The sequence below is a fragment of the Lampetra fluviatilis genome, chromosome 28, assembly GCF_964198595.1.
Source record: "Lampetra fluviatilis chromosome 28, kcLamFluv1.1, whole genome shotgun sequence".
Lineage (NCBI taxonomy): Eukaryota > Metazoa > Chordata > Hyperoartia > Petromyzontiformes > Petromyzontidae > Lampetra > Lampetra fluviatilis.
The window spans coordinates 12206612-12225314 of NC_136302.1; the positions used below are offsets into that span (position 1 = coordinate 12206612).

The 18703-nt window shown below is 51.7% G+C and overlaps 1 protein-coding gene across 4 annotated transcripts in view; it reads left to right on the forward strand.

Moving 5' to 3' along the window:
• The first annotated feature begins 8880 nt into the window (after positions 1-8880).
• LOC144942802 (protein kinase C iota type-like) overlaps positions 8881-18703 on the forward strand; it is a 14347-nt gene continuing 4524 nt past the window's right edge. Inside the window, exons 1-11 of one of the 4 annotated variants that reach the window (XM_078869748.1) lie at positions 8881-9013; positions 10921-11005; positions 11957-12086; positions 12412-12484; positions 13212-13255; positions 15248-15274; positions 15789-15956; positions 16564-16661; positions 17393-17479; positions 18062-18197; positions 18687-18703. The exon at positions 18687-18703 is cut by the window's right edge and continues 71 nt beyond it. In XM_078869748.1, the coding sequence (XP_078725874.1) occupies positions 12084-12086; positions 12412-12484; positions 13212-13255; positions 15248-15274; positions 15789-15956; positions 16564-16661; positions 17393-17479; positions 18062-18197; positions 18687-18703 (653 nt within the window). In that variant the 5' untranslated portion in view covers positions 8881-9013; positions 10921-11005; positions 11957-12083. The remainder of the gene's footprint in view (positions 9014-10920; positions 11006-11956; positions 12087-12411; positions 12485-13211; positions 13256-15247; positions 15275-15788; positions 15957-16563; positions 16662-17392; positions 17480-18061; positions 18198-18686) is intronic. The other 3 variants (XM_078869750.1, XM_078869751.1, XM_078869749.1) reach the window with 3 other exon arrangements.

Genomic DNA, 18703 nt, shown 5'->3' on the forward strand with positions numbered 1-18703 from the left:
GTCCTGGATTGGATTTCGACCCTGACGCCTGCTATATATTTGAAGTTGGCGTGTCTCTCTCCCTGTGGTCGCATAGATTTTTCTCTGGGTCCTCCGGGTTTTCCCTCCACGTTTAGACTCAACATCACCCGTTTAGAGAATTTGGCTGCTTTAACTTTCCACGTGATGATAAGCGACTTCGTTGAGCTATCATTTTGTGATAGCTAGATCGCTTCTAAAAAAAATAACTATTTTGTTCAGTGGGCTTTACCTGGTTAAAAACAAAATCTGTATAGTTTAGTTTAAGCGCTACCACCGCCATCCTATTCAAGAGGAAAACCCCACGGACATGTAGCCGTTGGAATCCTGCCAAGTCCGCGGGGGAGGACATCGCGTTACTGTGACCCATTGCATAACATTTGGTGAATGCAGAATTCAGCAGAGGCATAACTTGGGACTTGGGACTTGCAGTGGCGCGGGCATGGAAGCGCGCAGGGGAGGAGGTTGGAGAGCGGGGGACGGAGGGAGATGAGTGTATTTACCCCCCCCCCCTTCACTCCACCCCCCCTCAGCCCCCTACTTTAAACAAGGCGAGGCTACGGGAGTGAATAGCCGTTGACCCTTTGCAAACATTCCACGGACACGTCCACTGGTGCCTCCGCCTTGCAGCACTTTCGCTGTTCGCCGGTTCAAGACGTTGTAGTGTTGCGTGTATTTGTCGAGATGTGTCTCGGTGGCGATGCTTGTGGCGATGCTTGCGTCAGCCAGGCCCCTGATGACCTTTCCGTCCCAAAGGGGGCGAGCACACGGCTATGACAACACCGCGGCCAGCGAGGGAAAATGTCCACAATTGATCACACGGCTGGTAAATGGGATGACTTTTGTAAATGTTTGCGCTTGTAAGTCTTCGGGCTCTTTGACACGTGGACGCACAGGTTGGGGCGGCAAAAGATGACGGCACAATCGTCAAACTATAAACGATCAACATTTGTTAGCACCTTCGGCATGCTGCGGGACGACATGGAGGTCGTGCTCAAAGGTCAAACAGTCGAGCCGAGCTGTGATCTCAACAAATCGCAGCGACCTTTAAAACCAAAACTATGAACTATTTTTTTTATTTGACAAGATAAGGCCCACTGAGCTGCGTAGCTCTTATTCAGAAGCGACCTGGCTTTCACAAATGATGGCTCAACGAAGTAGCTTATCGTGTGGAAATGTATAGCAGCCAACTGCTCTAAAAGCGTGTTTCTGAATGTGGAGGGAAAAAAACCAGAGGACCCGGAGAAAAATCCACGCCACCACAGGGAGAGAGACACGCAGACTCGAAATATACAGCAGCAGGCGTCAGTGTCGAGATTCAACTCACGACCTCCTGTACACCTGGCGAGGGAGTTAACATCTCGCCAACGCGATGCCCTTTAACTAGTGTATTTGTTTGTGTCACTGTGTGCTACGACTGACATCGTGTAATATAATCACACGTGTGTACGTTTGGTGTTCATCGTTCTCATAGCGCAGAGCCGGCATGCGGGAGCTGCACGCTTCACATCGTCAGCAGTCGATTAACAGCAGGGCCCGATGTCGCTGTGATCCCAATTGAGAATTATCTGGGGAATTAAATGTTGCGGATTTGGACCGTGACGCTGGCAAACCAAGCAAATACCTCGAGCCCCAAGCAGCTCAAGGGGCCCCTGATTATTGAAACAAGTCGGGCTGAACGAAATATCAGCCAGCATGAAAAAAATACTTTAAAAAATGCAAACTGATTATCAAGCCAATTAACCTCATGTCGATCTCGTCTGGATCTCTCTTCTCTCATCCAACTCCCCCTGTGCCCCTTGTCTACATGTCCCTCACCTCACTACATCTCCCATCTCTTCTCCTGCGTCTCTCTCCCGTCACACACAACAGAATGTCTGTTTCGGGTTCCCAACGGGCCGGCACCACCAACTATTTTATTCTCTTATCAACTATTATATTACATTCAACTATTTTATTCTCTTATCAACTATTATATTACATTAAACTATTATATTATATTTAACTATTATATTATATTAAACTATTTTATTATATAAAACTATTTTATTCTCATCGTGTTGTACAACACATTACGGTGCGACCACAGTGCGGCAGCCAACCTGAGGAAGCGCGGTCACCACGTGGTTGGTGTCATAGCGGTGACGTCACGGTTGGTGTCATAGCGGTGACGTCACGGTTGGTGTCATAGCGGTGACGTCACGGTTGGTGTCATGGCGGTGATGTCACGGTTGGTGTCATAGCGATGACGTCACGGTTGGTGTCATAGAGGTGATGTCACGGTTGGTGTCATGGCAGTGATGTCACGGTTGGTGTCATAGCGATGACGTCACGGTTGGTGTCATAGAGGTGATGTCACGGTTGGTGTCATGGCAGTGATGTCACGGTTGGTGTCATAGCGGTGATGTCACGGTTGGTGTCATAGCGATGACGTCACGGTTGGTGTCATAGAGGTGATGTCACGGTTGGTGTCATAGCGGTGATGTCATAGCGGTGATGTCGCCGTTGGTGTCATACCGGTGGCTGTAGCCACCTGCTGTGTGCACGGACACAAACAAAACACCAAAATTGCATCCACATGTCCCCTCATTACCGCAGCTGTCAAATCATAACGGAATGAATGTTGGCAGCTCAGAGCAAAGCCCATTTCACCCTTTCACTTAACGCGCGTCGCCTTGCTTCATTAACCGCTTCTCGCGCTGCGCACAGACGACGGCGAGGTGCACGACTCCTTCCCGGGGGCCCTCGTCCCGCTAACGACGTATTTCTAACAGAACGAGCACAATCGCGAACACAACGCGCTCTTCTTTTGAGTGTTGCCCCCCCCCACCCCCATCATATGAGACGCTGATTCTGTCGATTGTGTCAGAATAATACTCGTGGCCAATCGATGTCTATTATTTTATGGGTCCCACGATTTTATACCCGATTTGTGTTTCGTATTACGCAGAGGATGCTTCTCAACACTTGTGTGGTTTCACGTAAAATCCACGGTCGATGTTCAAACAACTTACTTACCATTCATGTTTTGCCCTTTGCCGATTTCCCCAAACACTAATTGCAAGCAACTTGTGCTGTTGTTTTTACGAGGCGTAAAGGGTTAAAATGCATCTGTGCTGCTGCGGTTAGAAAAATTAATAAATGAATACATTCTGGCAAGCAGCAGGCTTCAAGGTTAAGTGCAAATATAATCATTGTTCTGGGCTGCCTCGTGTTGCCTATAAAGACTTGCCTTTTTCAGATACAAAGCAAGGTCTTTAATGCCTTTTTACGGCTCTTTCCAAAATACTCAGCTTGTATTAATTCATTAGTGCCGATTTCCTTAAAAGAAATGTGACCATTAAAGTCGAAATGCTGCATTTCGGAAAAAAAACTATTACGCGAGTGTTTAACCTGTTGTTAGCATGCCCAGTGTTGTTTTCACGTGGCAACATTGTGTCGTTTCAATTTAATAGTTCTTCTTATAAAAATCACATCACGCTTTTGTTTTTCCATCAGCATTAGCCGCGGCCAATAACACACTCGTCGGATGACAGCCTCACCCGTCGCTGCCGTCTCTAAAATATTTTAGTTTTTATACAAAATCATTGCGCACATTGTTTACCATTCGTGGCAAACCTGCTCTGTACAACCACAACAACAATTATCATGAGCAATTGCTTTCAGTAATTACATCTGACAGCTAATTTCTCGCAGACTTCACACTCGGCTGGCTGCAACAACGCTGCTGTGGCGTGAGATCCAGATATCCCCGACTGCTAAACACAAGCAGCATCCATCCTGGCCTGAGCACCGCTCACATTCTGGCCTCGACGTTGCTATATTTTACTCCAACCGTTCCGCAGTCGAGGTAATTTCTATATCAGCGTGGGCCCAATGGATTTCTTATTAATTTGTGGAAACTCGCAGCTTGGGAGCGCGAGTTTGCTTTGTTCTGCTAAATCACAGCACCCGCCGTTGGGCAAGAGACGAGGTCTTTGAACGAAAATCTGCTTAAAATTTCTAGCACGGTTGGCTACGTACGGTGCGAAAGAAGTTCAACATACACGCATGCATACTGAACACCGTGAAAACCACGACGGCACGGTGACTCAAGGCGTCACACTGACAGATAACTTCTCTAACGAGTGTCGCCCTCTTCGGTAGGGCTTGATGACGATGATAGATGTTGGAATGTCGCCACCACGACGTTTCAGGGTGGAAGTTCCCAGTCATTACTCCACCATCGTACACGATAGAATTCAACGGAGAGCAATCAGGGAGATTGATCTATCAGCTGTCATCGATTCACTCCAGTCCCTCGCTCGCCGGCGGTCAGTCATGTTCTTATCACTCTTCTATCGCGACTACGACTACTACTACCATGGTTATTGTTTTGCGTGCTGAGGACTTTGGTTTATCAGACATTGACGGTTTCGTCTCATCCACACTGCGTTCAACCACCGCACTGCAGATCACAACAGCACACTCATCACTCACCCACACACTCACCCACTCACTCACCCACTCACCCACTCACTGACTCACCCACTCAGTCACCCATTCGCTCACTCACTCAGTCATCCATTCGCCCACTCACCCACGCACTCACTCACCCACTCATCCATTCACTCACTCACTCACTCACCCACCCACTCACCCACTCACTCACCCACTCACTCACCCACTTACTCACCCATTCACTCACCCACTCACTCACTCACTCACCCACTGACCCATTCACCCACTCACTCACCCACTCACTCGCCCATTCACCTACTCACTCACCCACTCACCCACTCACTCACCCACTAACTCACCCCCTGCAGGTCACAACTCTTTCTGCTTCTTCCCTCGCACTGCTCCCCTTTCGGAATCCATCTCACCGTCGTCTATTTTCCTCTACGCTCGATAAACTTGCTCAAATTCAAGAAACGTCTTCGCGCTCTATCCTTTCTCAACTCTCTGCCAGCAGCCGCATGAGCAAGCGATTGCAGGGCTGCACCTTGAGCCACGCCATTCCAAATACAAGCGCATGCGATGACTCGCCGCGCCTGTAACACAGCACTGTTGAGGCAGGGCAGGGTTAGTGGAGCATGCGAATGTTGTGAAACTCCCTTCCCCCTGAGACTCGAGGAGGTGCCACAACCCTGGCTTGCCAGGAGAAGTCGGGACACCGCCAGTACGGACTCATCTCCATCTGCTCCATCTGCTTCCATCTGTGCGTGGACAGAGTGTCTCCCCGGCGACACGCGCTGGCTTTCTCAGGGTGCTCCGGTTTCAAATAACGCCTTCATATATCGAGAGGATCGCAGAACTTGGGGGAGGGGGGGGGATTTGGCGTCATCTCACCGCGTGGTTGCTGCCTTCCCGCGTGGCTGCGGCTCCTCCTGGCGCCTCTGAGTCGCCCTCTCCTCGATCTCTCTTCGAGAGTAGCGAGCGAATACTGTTCGACGCATTACAAGTTGAACGGAGAGCTTATGGTGCACAGCTTTCATCATCTGAATCTGTCCCAATAGTTCAGTGACCCGTGAAACGATGCAAAATTGTTTCCCCGTACGAGATCTGACCGCCCCCTCGTGGATTACATCCAGAAACACATTTCTGTTAAAAAACAATCACGATAGGAGTGCAAAGTAAAGGAATGGTACACAAATCACTTAATATATATACAAATAAAGATGCCAATAAAACGAAACTGTGTGTGTCTTACCAGGTGAAGCCCGTGTGTTATCGTGTAGCCCAGTTTAATTAGTACTAGCTACTCACTAGGCCAACCAGGTCCCACGGGATCTCAAGTCTTGCCGAAACTCAACGGCTGGAATCGGAGTGCATCGGTCCAATGTCGTTTCGACGGCGATTCTGATCAATACTTGGCTGGCTGCTGATATCAGGGTCATCCCAGCGTCTGGATATCTGATGATGATTGTTATCAAGATTATTTGTAAGAGATCAGTGGCTCGAACTCACTTTTTAACGAGTATCTTTTTGTCAGTCTTTTCATAATCACCACACCAGGGCAGGCAGCCTGCCAGGGCGAGATGTGAATCATAATGTCGCCAAGACGTCAATCGTGCCCCCCCCCCCCTCTCAAGATGTGACCGTGTGGCTCAGAGGTCAGAACGCCGCCGAGCTGCCAACGAAGAGTAGCTGGGTTCGAATCCAGGCTGCAGTGGCCGGTAATGAAACCTCAAGCAGACTCTCAAGTGCATTGCGTTGACGGTTTCGGCCCGGGACACCGATGACACTACCAGGAGACAAACCCATAACCGTAACTTTAAGTTGACTAGATTGCCGCTCTGACATTTCAAAGGTACCAGGGTGGCGGTCGGGCGAGGTGATGCCACGCACACTTCCTCTGGGTGACAGGAGGCGTGCGGAAGTGATGCCCGCTCCAGTGTGTGGAGCAGAGATCACTTCGTGAAGGGATGCATTCTCAGCGTTAGCGCCGCGATAAACGATTCCGTGGGCCGGTGCATCGCCCTGCGAGAAATGACGGCGATAGCACGAGCAGGGAAAACAACCTATAAGTGTGTGTCTTCAAAAAAATATACAAACAAGTATTTTTTAGTACGAGCATTTTTATTTTCACTTCCTAAATGGGGCATGGCATGTTGGTGCCATCTGCTGGAGATCGTTAGAAAGGCGACCGAAAAGAGATTCGTGAATTTCAGAAGGGGAGCCGTACACATGGTCCTGCATTTATATACATAACCTAATTCGTGCGATAAGAGGCGAATTCTTCTTTTTGGAGCGAAACGAATGTTACGCAATCATTAAATACATGTTGAGAAAGGGGATACAATAAAAATAGACGGAGATGCTAAACGAGGATTGAACGCGCCACCACGTCAGACGATTTCGGCAAAAGAATGAGAAATGAGGGCACACACGAGACACGCGACTGTAGCTGTCACAACCAGGAATGGGCCCATGATGATGATGACTGAGCCACACACACAAGTCGTGTGCACGGTATCTCAACGAAAGGAATTGTTGGGGGGAAACAGCAGGCAAGGGAAGTGATTACTAATTGGGTTTTCCCCCTTTTATCTGGCAACAAAACTGACACCTTTTGCAAGGAATCAATCAGTTTCAAAGACAATGCATAAATTATTAGAGTATTGTTTTTTGTTTGCATTTGACTGCAAGTATTGTGGTTAATGTAAGCATGATTCCTTGCAAAAGGTGTCAGTTTTGTTGCCAGAAAAAAGGGGAAAACCCCTATTAGTATATTTTGGTACTGGCAAAGGAGATCCCATGCTGTAAAGGGAAGTGATTGTTTAGCTCGGGGAAGACGGATCAAGTTCAAAGCGATTCCACGAAGAGGCGATGGACAGCAGGCTTCGGATGCTTTTGCAAAATTCAAATTTGGTCATGCAAAGCAACACACCGATTTGACTTGCGAAGAAGATGTCTCATCGGTGCACGTGACTCTGGAGTATAAGAACGTGTACCCCAGCTGAATTGTGAGCTGCTCCTAATTTATGTGAAGAAAATGTCTCAACGGTGCACATTACCCGCTGAGATACAGATTGGAGACATCGACACCGACATGCAAATGGAACAAACGATGAACGGTAGTAATAACAGTAATAACAATAATAATAAAAAAAACGCATTTACAAGTGCAGAGGTGCATGTTAGAAATTACGTTCACAGAAAGCGGAACACGTGGACAAGGGAACACATGCAATGTAGAGACATCGTGTTGACTGCTAAGGAAAGCGGGCAGGAGACCTCTAGAGATGACCGCGACCCGGCACGGAATGGCAGCAGCTGTGAGAGATTTGTGCCCACAGAGAGAACGGTCGCTGTGGAGATGGAGTGATTAAATACGAGGTGGCGCGCAAAGCGAGATAAATTGTGGCACCGTGGGATCGTGGGGCGTAGCAATGATGCGGGGGAGGCCTTCGTCTAGCAGTGGACGGATCACGTCACCATGATGATGATGACGACGACAGGGAATTGTGTGAGCGACCTGACACTGTGTGAGCTGTGAGATTGCTAGTAGCCTAGCAGCGGTGAGGGCGGCTGTGTCCAGTAGGCGAGGAGGGCATTGGGACTGTGAGCTCGCGAGACGAGCGGGGCACGTCTGCTGGAGTCGACCCGTTTAGAGTGACCACTTTCCCCACCACCTCACGGACATTGAGAATGGTCGCGCCCTGCCTGCCGCTGCATTCGTAGTCTGGAACTCACTTCCCCCGCTGCTGCCTCCCCTCCCAGCCTCTGCTAAAGCCAAGGCTCAAGACCGGCCCAGTTTTCCCCCGCTCTGTAAATGTCCCTGTTTACATAACGCGTATGGAGGCGGCGTTAAGATTGCTATGTAAATCTACACAGTGTCGTGCTGCATTCGATTCCATGACATATACTGCATGTGTCTTATATCGTGATGATTGTAGCGGCCACTACTGACTGCAGGTGACCACGTGAAACCCATCCATCATGCAACGATTGCGTTCCGGCATTTCCTAATCGTCGAACAAAATAAACCACGTTCGTATTTTGTTTTCTTACACACGCAACTCAATTCGTGCATCGCGGACGCAATGAGGGACTTTAATTGATTAATGGATGCAACCTCACACCTCCAGGTACGACACGCAGAGCTGTGTGCTCGCATGGACTGATCTGAATGCGCCACTGTCTGTGGTGCTGGAAGAGTCCATCATTCACATAGCGGAGCAGGGGGGTGCGGGGGGTGTTGGAGACTGATCGACTGCCCCCAATTCTATTCGAGGCTCAACTCCAATTCCACACCGCTTGCAGTTGTCTCCCAACTGTTTGATTAATGAAATTGGTTGATTAGTCGGTTGGAGGGGATTTCTAGACGGAGCATTTGGAGGGGCCCGTTTCGCTGACACCCCCACTATTAAGCGCTTGGTCTCCCTCTCCTGCTGCTGCTGCTGCTGCACGGTTAGAGGGAAGGCGAGGAGGAAGAGGGGGTGGCCGGGCGTGGTGGTGGTAATGGTCGTGGTGGTGGTGGTGGTCGTGGTGTGCTTGAATGGCGCAGATTGTGAGTACTGCTACGGGTGTGCGGTGCCGGGTGGATTGGGGGGGGGGTCGCTATGTGGGGAGGTGGGGGGCTGTGTGTTTGTGTGAAGATTGATGCAGGGTGTGGTGTGAGGTGGTGTGTGTGTGTCATGTGTGTATGCCGTGTACGTGGTGTATATGCAGTGTGGTGGGTGGTGTGTATGCCTTGATGTGATGTCATGTGGGTGTCATGTGGTGTGGATTGATGCGGTGTGTGTATGTGGTGTGTGTATCAAGTGATGTGGTGTGTTTAGCATGTGATGTGGGGTGTGTGTATGTGGTGTGTGTAGCATGTGATGTGGTATGTGTGTATGTGTGTATGTGGTGTGTGTAGCATGTGATGTGGCATGTGAGTATGTGGTGTGTGTATCATGTGATGTGGTGTGTGTACCATGTGATGTGGTGTGTGTGTATGTGGTGTGTGTATCATGTGATGTGATGTGTGTATGTGATGTGGTGTGTGTACCATGTGATGTGGTGTGTGTATGTGATGTGGTGTGTGTATGTGATGTGTGTATGTGATGTGGTGTGTGTGTATGTGGTGTGTGTATGTGATGTGGTGTGTGTGGTCGAGGACGTGTCAGTAGTATGTGTGTGTAGCGCGCTTCGAGACGCACCTGGCGACCCGAGTTGGATTCCCGCTCACGGCCAACATCAGTGACGAATGTCTGAACTGGTCCTTTGCCTCCCCTAGGTCGACTCAGCCTTGAATGAGTACCTGGTACGATCTGTAAACACCTCAACGAGGGAGACAAAGGTGGCCGGGCGTGGTGCTGGCCACCCATAGGTGCTACTCGCTAACAGCACTTGCCCCAACAGTCTGTTAAGGCTTTACAGGGGAAATTTGTCTTTGTGCGGTGTTTACGTGGCGTATGTTGTCGTGTGTATGTGTGCTTGATATGTATGTGGTTGATGATTTAGTGTGTAATTGGGGTGAGGGTGTGTGTGTGTGTGTCTGTGTGTGTGTATGTGTGATGCATGCTTGAGTGCGTCATGTGTGGTGTGATGTAGTTGACGCGGTGTGGGTATGTGGTCTATGTCTGGCGGGATTTCGTGTAGGAAGCGTTTGTGTGATTTGTGGTGCTATTACAGTGTGTAGTGTGTGTGCGTGTGCTGTGTGGTTTGTATTTGGTATGTATAGTATAGTGTGTGATGCAATGCGCGTGATGTGGTGTTTGTTTAGTGTATGTGGTGTGGGATTTATGTACACACCACACCCGTTATCAGTTATCATGATAATCTTAGCAATTATCGAGGTAATTTTGAGATTCATTAATTATTAAGCACGCCGCAATCATCACAGCAATAAAGTTAGACGCAATAATAATCATCACCATCATCCCCGCCATGATCACAAGCATCACAATCATCACAAACATCATCACAACATCGCAATCACCATCACAATAATCCTCATCACAACCATTATCACAACCATCATCACAACCATCATCACAATCATCGCAATCATCATCCCAATAATCATCACAAACATCATCACCATAATCATCACAACCATAATCAAATCATCACAATAATCATCATTACAACCATCATCACAATAACCATCACAACCATCATCATTATCCCTCGGCAGCTGGATCTGCACTGGTTCTCTGCTCCGCGGTCTCGGGGTGAGATTTGAAGGCTCACGAATCGATCCAGCAATGAGCTGCGCGGTGTTGATTTCATGATAGCGCCTTCAGCGGCCGCGTGAATATAAAAACCCCACCACCTTCACAACTCGATACGATTCGATGCGAGCTTATTGACCGATATTAACCAATGATTTCGACGTATTGATCCGTCCATTCATACTCCTATGGTGCATACATGCAAGTGTACCCCTGTGTGACGTGTGGACGGCACGTGTACCCCCTGTCTCCCCAGAATGGATGAGCACGTGCAGAGGGTGGATATGGAGGAGCCTCCACCTCGTGATCTGACACGCAGCCCACGTCAAGAGCTTTAACCGGTCAACACCACACCCACCAAACTCACCACACTCCCCTCACCACACTCACCACACTCCCCTCTTCACACTCACCACACTCCCCTCGTCACACTCCCCTCGTCACACTCACCACACTCACCACACTCCCCTCGTCACACTCCCCTCGTCACACTCACCACACTCACCACACTTACCACACTCCCCTCGTCACACTCACCACACTCACCATAACCCCGTCACCACACTCCCCGTACGTTCCTCGCCATTCCGCCTGGCGTTCTGATGGCACCATCAGCGTCTGGTGGCGGCATCAGAACGCCAGCAACGTCAGAGCCACGAGGGGTGCGATGTTCACAGCAATAAAAGTGCTTCTCAGACTCGGAAGGACCCTCTCAGCTACACCCCCGACAATCATCTGCGTGTGTCGTGTGTGTGTGGTGTGTGTGTCGTGTGTGTGTGTCGTGTGTGTGTCGTGTGTGTGGTGTGTGTGTGTGTCGTGTGTGTGTGTGGTGTGTATGTGGTGTGAGTGTGGTGTGTGTGGTGTGTGTGTGTCGCGTGTGTGGTGTGTGTGTGGTGTGTGTGTCGTGTGTGTGTGTCGTGTGTGTGTGTCGTGTGTGTGGTGTGTGTGTCGTGTGTGTGGTGTGTGTGTGTTGTGTGTGTCGTGTGTGTGTGTCGTGTGTCGTGTGTGTCGTGTGTGTGGTGTGTGTGTGTTGTGTGTGTGTGTGGTGTGTGTCGTGTGTGTGTGTCGTGTGTGTGGTGTGTGTGTCGTGTGTGTGTCGTGTGTGTGTGTCGTGTGTGTGTGTCGTGTGTGTGGTGTGTGTTGTCGTGTGTGGGGGCAGCGTGGCTCTGGCCATCCACCCCTCCATTGTACCGTGCCTGCCTGCATAGGTACTCGCTGACTCGCTGACAGCACCTTCCCCGAGATCCTGCCGAGCCCGTGCGGGTGACCTTTGCCTGTGTCTCTCTGCGCAGCGTGCGCGCCGTGCCGGTGCGGAGCGATGGGGGCCGCCCCGCCAGGCTCGCAGGCGCGAGGCTCGCGGGCTGCCGGCGCCTAGCGGCGAGGGCTCAGCAGCCGGTGCGAGGGCTCAGCAGCCCGCCTATGGTACGCGCACGCACGCGCGTGTGTAAGGGGGGGGGTGGAGTGGTGGCGCAGCGGTTAGCACGCTGCGCTACGAACCGCGGCGATGCGAGTTCCTTTCCTGCTCATGACCAATAATGACAGTGGGAGTGGAAATCAGAACCCGTCTTAGGTCTCCACGGTATGTAAATTTCGCCGCTCGGGGAGACAAAGGCGGCCGGGCGTGGTGTTAGCCCCCCGCCCCCGTTCGTGTGCCGTGCGGACATTAATGGGTGATCGCTAACGGCACTTTCCCCAATAGTCTGTTCAGGCTATACGGGGCCTCTTTGTCTTTGCGTGCGTGTGCCAGGATGCGCACACGATGCCGTCCCCGCCGGAGTCTGCGAGCCCCCCCGCCTCCCCCACTCGCCACCAGGGCCCCGGTGAGAGGGCTCGCGGTCCGCCTCGCCGCATCCAGCAAGCCTCGCCCTGGGCCACGTGCCGTCCGCGTGCTCCTCCCGCGCGTTCCACCCCCTCTCCCCCCGTGTTCCACCCACGAGTTCCACCTCCTCTCCCCACGTGTTCCACCCGCGTGTTCCACCCCCTCTCTCGCGTGTTCCACCCGAATGGTCTACCCCCTCTCCCCACGTGTTCCACCCGCGCGTTCCACCCACGTGTTCCACCTCAATGCTCCACCCATACGTTGGGTTCGCACATTTTACCCACAAGTTCAATCTGGAACTTCCATCCGTACGTTCCACGCACATGTTCAGTGCATGTGTGCGTGTTCTTCTCTTCTGCATGTGTCCCGTGTGTGAACACTTGTGTGCGTGTTTGTGTGAGTTGTTGCACGTGCGTGTGTGGGAGCAGTAATGTAGCAGTTGGTGCGCTACGCTATGCACCTGGCTATCAGAGTTCGATTCCCGCTCACGTCCAACATCAGTGACGATTATCTGAACCGGTCCTGGGCCTCGCCTAGGTCGACTCAGCCTCAAATGAGTACCTGATGAGGTGCATAAAACATCGCCACCGGGGAGACAAAGGCGACCGGGCGTGGTTCTGGCCATCTACCCTCGTGTGCTGTTCTGGCCTTAATAGGTGCTCGCTAACAGCACTTGCCCCTACAGTCTGTTAAGGCTATATGGGGGATCTTTGTCTTTGTTATTTCAGATCTCGACTCTCCCAGCTACGAACGGATTGACACAGAAGATCGGGTAGGGACTGCTTACAGCTGTGGCACATTCTGAATGTCCGTGTCGCAGTCTCGCGGGGGAAATGAACTTAGATCTCTCATAATTGAAAAACAATTCACCATTCACACCCTGTTGTCAATGTATGCGTGTTGAACTTGTTTCGCAACGTACGTAGCCATCCGTGCTAATCGGAGGTGCGGGGGAAGGACAACAAACTAACACACAACAACAACAACAACATTTCCATGGTCATGGGAGTTGTTCGACCAAAGCTCACCCGTTCGAGACATCACATCGGCTCTTGCGAAACGTTAAGTGGGTCTTGGGAAGGATGCGTCACGGCTCGAAGCGATGATTTCCGATGATCGAGAATGATCACGGAGTGGCAACCAAAGCCGTGGAGCGCGTCCTTTGATAGGACATCCACCGTAGAGATGGAACGATAAAATCATCTCGTATGCAGGTGCTGAACCAGGTGGGCTACTACATCGCAGAGTCGTGAGAGGTGGTGGTGGTGGCGGCTTGGGAAGGTATCATCATCCAGCCGTGGTTAATGATGATGAAGTAGCAACGTACTTTACAGGTATAAACACTAAAAACATCTCAATATGTAGAGGACAACGGAGCTTGGGCATTCGTTGACAGCTCTGCAGCTCGTGTCTGAGGGCTCTCGTCGATTGCGGGGTGCAACGCGCACGAACGACGCCGCGGTATAAACAAACACAATCCTGCTGCGGAGGGAGCTGGTAGGAACGTCGGGTTGCTCGGTCAATGGCCAGGGTCAACGGCGGCGTGGTGTATTCCGCAAATATGCCCAACTGTGAGGGCGGGCACAAGCCGGCGTGAGTAGGTTAAACGTTGAGTTTTATAAGGGCACCACGGGGTGACCAGCCCCTCCCCACCCAGCCCCACCCCTCCCACACCCCACTCAGCCCCACCTTCCCCACCCAGCCTCTCCCCACCCTCCCCAACCAGCCCCTCCCCACCCTCCGCTCCCCACCCAGCCCCTCCCTCCCCACCAAGCCCCTCCCTGCACGACGGACGGACACAAAATTCCCTGTGGGCTGGTGTAACCAGGAGGTTCCTACCAGTGCAATGTTAACAGTTCTGAGAATTTGCAACAACACCACAAGACACTCGCCTCCGGGCTCTGGAGACCACCTGGAGAAGATTCCAGGCCGCGTGTGTTCACAATGATGGCGAACAAGTTGAGACTCTTTAACTTTTTGAAGCTATTAACAGTTACATTTCGATTTAAAGCTTTCGTTACTGCAGGGATTCATATTCTTGGTTATTTCGGTAAAGTCACGTAGAAGGGAAATAATAAAATAATACAAATATAAAACAATAAAAATGCTCACGACGTTTCGACTGCAACACAAGCAATCATCATCAGGTGTGAAATCCACAGCAAGAACATTTTAAACAAGTGGCGGTTTGTGGTGCTGACGTTAGGACAAACCGTCACTTGTTTCAAATGTTCTTGCTGTGGATTTCACACCTGATGACGATTGCTTGTGCTGCAGTCGAAACGTCGTGAGAATTTTTTTTATTTTATGTTTGTATTATTGTATTATTTCCCTTCTACGTGAATCTATTATCAGTTGTTATCATGTTACAGTGTATTATCCGTTCTTTTTCCATTACAAACGGTAGTCCCATATAAGTGTTAAAAACATTTTGAAGCTAGAACACTCTGAAACATTAACTGATATATCCATAAATATATCGAACTGCAGAAGCAAAGCGTCAGCAGCAACAACGCCCCAAGAAGACCCCGACTATCACCCACCTCCATCACGCCGCCCTTTGCCCCGCACCGCGGCAGAATCTTCGGCTCTGGGGGCGGCCTTGTCAGCCCTCTGAAGATCCAGAAACAGGACCCGGCGAGAGGACAACCACAGTCGACCCCACGCGCTCGTCGATGATGGTATAGAAATGATGATGATATTATTTATGAAACTAGACCACTGTCAAACATTAACCGTCGACTCAAACCTCTCTTCCTTCCAGGCATCGCAGTGCGTGGATGGTTTGAAGGTAAATTTACAACGCAAATACCGCGAGACGTATCCCATAAAACTATATTTTTGGGTATTTTACCGGGTAAAGGCCCACGGAGCGATGCCGCTCTTTTCCAGAAACGACCTGGCCACAAATGATACCTCAATGAAGTGGCTCATCGTCACGTCAACATGTTTAGTGGCCAAACGCGGTTGAAACGCATGCTTCTAAATGTAGAGGGAAAAACCGGAGAACCGGAGAGAAATCGATCCCGACCACGGCGTGAAAAACACGCAAACTCCAAATATACAGCAGCAGCAGGCGCCAGGGTCGGGATCGAACCCACGACCTCCTGTACACCAGGCGAGGTAGTCAACATCTCCTAGCCACCGCGGGACAGCGGTGCCAGCTCTGCACTCTGACCCCCCAAACCGACCCGGTCACCTTGCGATGGTTGCCCTTGGTGAGGCCACAGACCACACTGAGAGGAGCGCGAGACCGAGGACCGCGCGACTTGTGCCCCCCCCCCCCACCCCGCCCGCCTTGTCAGCTCCAGGCTCCCCTGGGGCTCCAGGCTCCCCTGGGGCTCCAGGACTTCGAGCTGCTCCGCGTGATCGGCCGTGGGAGCTACGCCAAAGTGCTGCTCGTGCGACTGCGCACGACGGAGAGCGTCTACGCCATGAAGGTGGTCAAGAAGGACATCGTCAACGACGAGGAGGTACGAGCCACGGGCGGCGCGCGTGCCCTTGTGCGACAGGGGAACGGTGGCGCAGTGGTTAGCGCGCTGTGCTACGAAGATACAATTTGAACGATAAGAACACTTTTTTGTAACGAGGTAAGGCCCATTAAGGTACATAACTCTTCTTCAGAAGCAACCTGGCTGTCACAAATCATAGCTCAGTGGCTTATCATGTGGAAATGTATCGCAGCCAAATACTCTAAATGCGTGATGTTGATTATACATTTGGAGGAAAAAACCGGAGGACCCGGAGAAAAATCCACGCAACCACGGGGAGAGAGACACGCAAACTTCAAATATACAGCAACATGCGTCAGGGTCGGGATCGAACCCACGATCCTCCTGCATACCGGGCGAGATAGTTAACATCTCATCATCGTGGTGTCCGGCCACCCGAGTTCGATTCCCGCTCACGATCAACAACACCGGTGGCGATGATCTGAACCGGTCCTGGGCCTCCCCTAGGTCGACTCAGCCTCAACTGCGGTGTGTAGTAAATATCGGCCTTCATGGGTGCCACTCGCAAACAGCACTCTGTTAAGGCTATACGGGGGACCTTTGCCTTTGTGCGTGTGTGTGTGCACAGGACATCGACTGGGTGCAGACGGAGAAGCACGTGTTTGAGCAGGCCTCAAACCACCCCTTCCTGGTGGGCCTGCACTGCTGCTTCCAGACAGAGAGCCGGTGACAGGCGCACCCGCACACTCGTTCATACACGCTCACACCCCCACGCGCTCACACCCCCACGCGCTCACACCCCCACGCGCTCACACCCCCACTCTCATTCATACACGCGATAACCCCCACATGCTCACGCCTACATACATTCACACCCGCACACTCATTCCCTCCCAAGTACGCATTCCCTCCTTGCGCTCATTCCCTACGATGTACTCATTCACACCTGCACTATCACTGGTACGCGCACATATACACACCTGCACACACATTCCCTCCTGCACACTCTTGCAAATACACTCACACGTCCACATACACTCATACACATGGACACAAAGCCATATGCGTGTGGTGTCGGGTTGCTGGTTGCCCGTGGCGTCGAGTTGCTGGTTGCCCATGGTGTCAAGTTGCTGGTTGCCCATGGTGTCAAGTTGCTGGTTGCACATGGTGTCAAGTTGCTGGTTGCCCATGGTGTCAAGTTGCTGGTTGCCCATGGTGTCAAGTTGCTGGTTGCCCATGGTGTCAAGTTGCGGGTTGCACATGGTGTCAAGTTGCTGGTTGCCCATGGTGTCAAGTTGCTGGTTGCCCATGGTGTCAAGTTGCTGGTTGCCCATGGTGTCAAGTTGCTGGTTGCCCGTGGTGTCAAGTTGCTGATTGCCCGTGGTATCGAATTGCTGGTTGCTTGTGGTGTTGAGTTGCCGGTTGCTCGTGGTGGCGGTGGTGGTGTTGCGCTCCAGGCTGTTTTTCGTGATCGACTACGTGAATGGAGGGGACCTGATGTTCCACATGCAGCGCCAGCGCAAGCTGCCGGAGGAGCACGCGCGGTGAGCGGAGACTGCCTCGCACGGAGACACAAAGAGCCCCCCCCACATTCGGACGCTCCCGTGAGGCCGGCAGCGGATCACGGTTCCGTTCTGGCTCGGCACGGCAAAACCAGGCAGTGGAAAAACCCGCCCGTGCTGAGATGGCCCCGCGCTGGCACTGTTTAAACGAAACTATTTTTATTTTATTTTAACAGGTAAGGCCCCACTGAGCTATGCAGCTCTTTTTCAGAAGCGTCCCGGCCACAAATGACAGCTCAACGAAGTGGTTTATCGGCATGTGGACATTTATAGCAGCCAAATACTCTGAACGCGTGACGCTGATTCTAAACTGTGGAGGGAGAAAACGGAGGACCCGGAGAATAATCCACGAGACCACGGGGAGAGAGACACGCACACTCAAAATATAGAGCAGGCATCAGGGTCGGGATCAAACCCACGACCTCCTGTATACCAGGCGAGGTAGTTAACATCTCCTAGCCACCGTGGCACCATGCTTCGATGTGGCACTGGGAAACAAAGGTGTTATATGTGTCTGTGTGTTGTGTGTGTAATCTCCGTCTCGCTCTCTCTCCGTCTCTGCAGGTTCTACGCGGCGGAGATCTCGCTGGCGCTGCACTTCCTCCACGAGCACGGGGTCGTCTACCGCGACCTCAAGCTCGACAACGTGCTGCTGGACGCCGACGGACATGCCAAGCTCACCGACTACGGCATGTGCAAGGTGCAGGCCACAGGGGTGGTGCAGGCCACAGGGGTGGTGCAGGCCACGAGGGTGGTGCAGGCCACAGGGGTGGTGCAGGCCACGAGGGTGGTGCAGGCCACAGGGGTGGTGCAGGCCACAGGGGTGGTGCAGGCCACAGGGGTGGTGCAGGCCACAGGGGTGGTGCAGGCCACAGGGGTGGTGCAGGCCACGAGGGTGGTGCAGGCCACGAGGGTGGTGCAGGCCACGAGGGCAGTGGTGGAGGCCACCGGCGATGGTGGTTTTGCGATGCTGGTTCTGTGATGGTGGTTTAGTGATGGTGGTTTTGTGATGGTGGTTTTGCGATGCTGGTTCTGTGATGGTGGTTTTGTGATGGTGGTTTTGCGATGGTGGTTTTGCGATGGTAGTTTTGTGATGGTGGTTTTGTGATGGTAGTTTAGCGATGGTGGTTTCGCGATGGTGGTTTTGCGATGGTGGTTTTGTGATGGTGGTTTTACGATGTGAGTGCAGGAGGGCCTGAGGCCAGG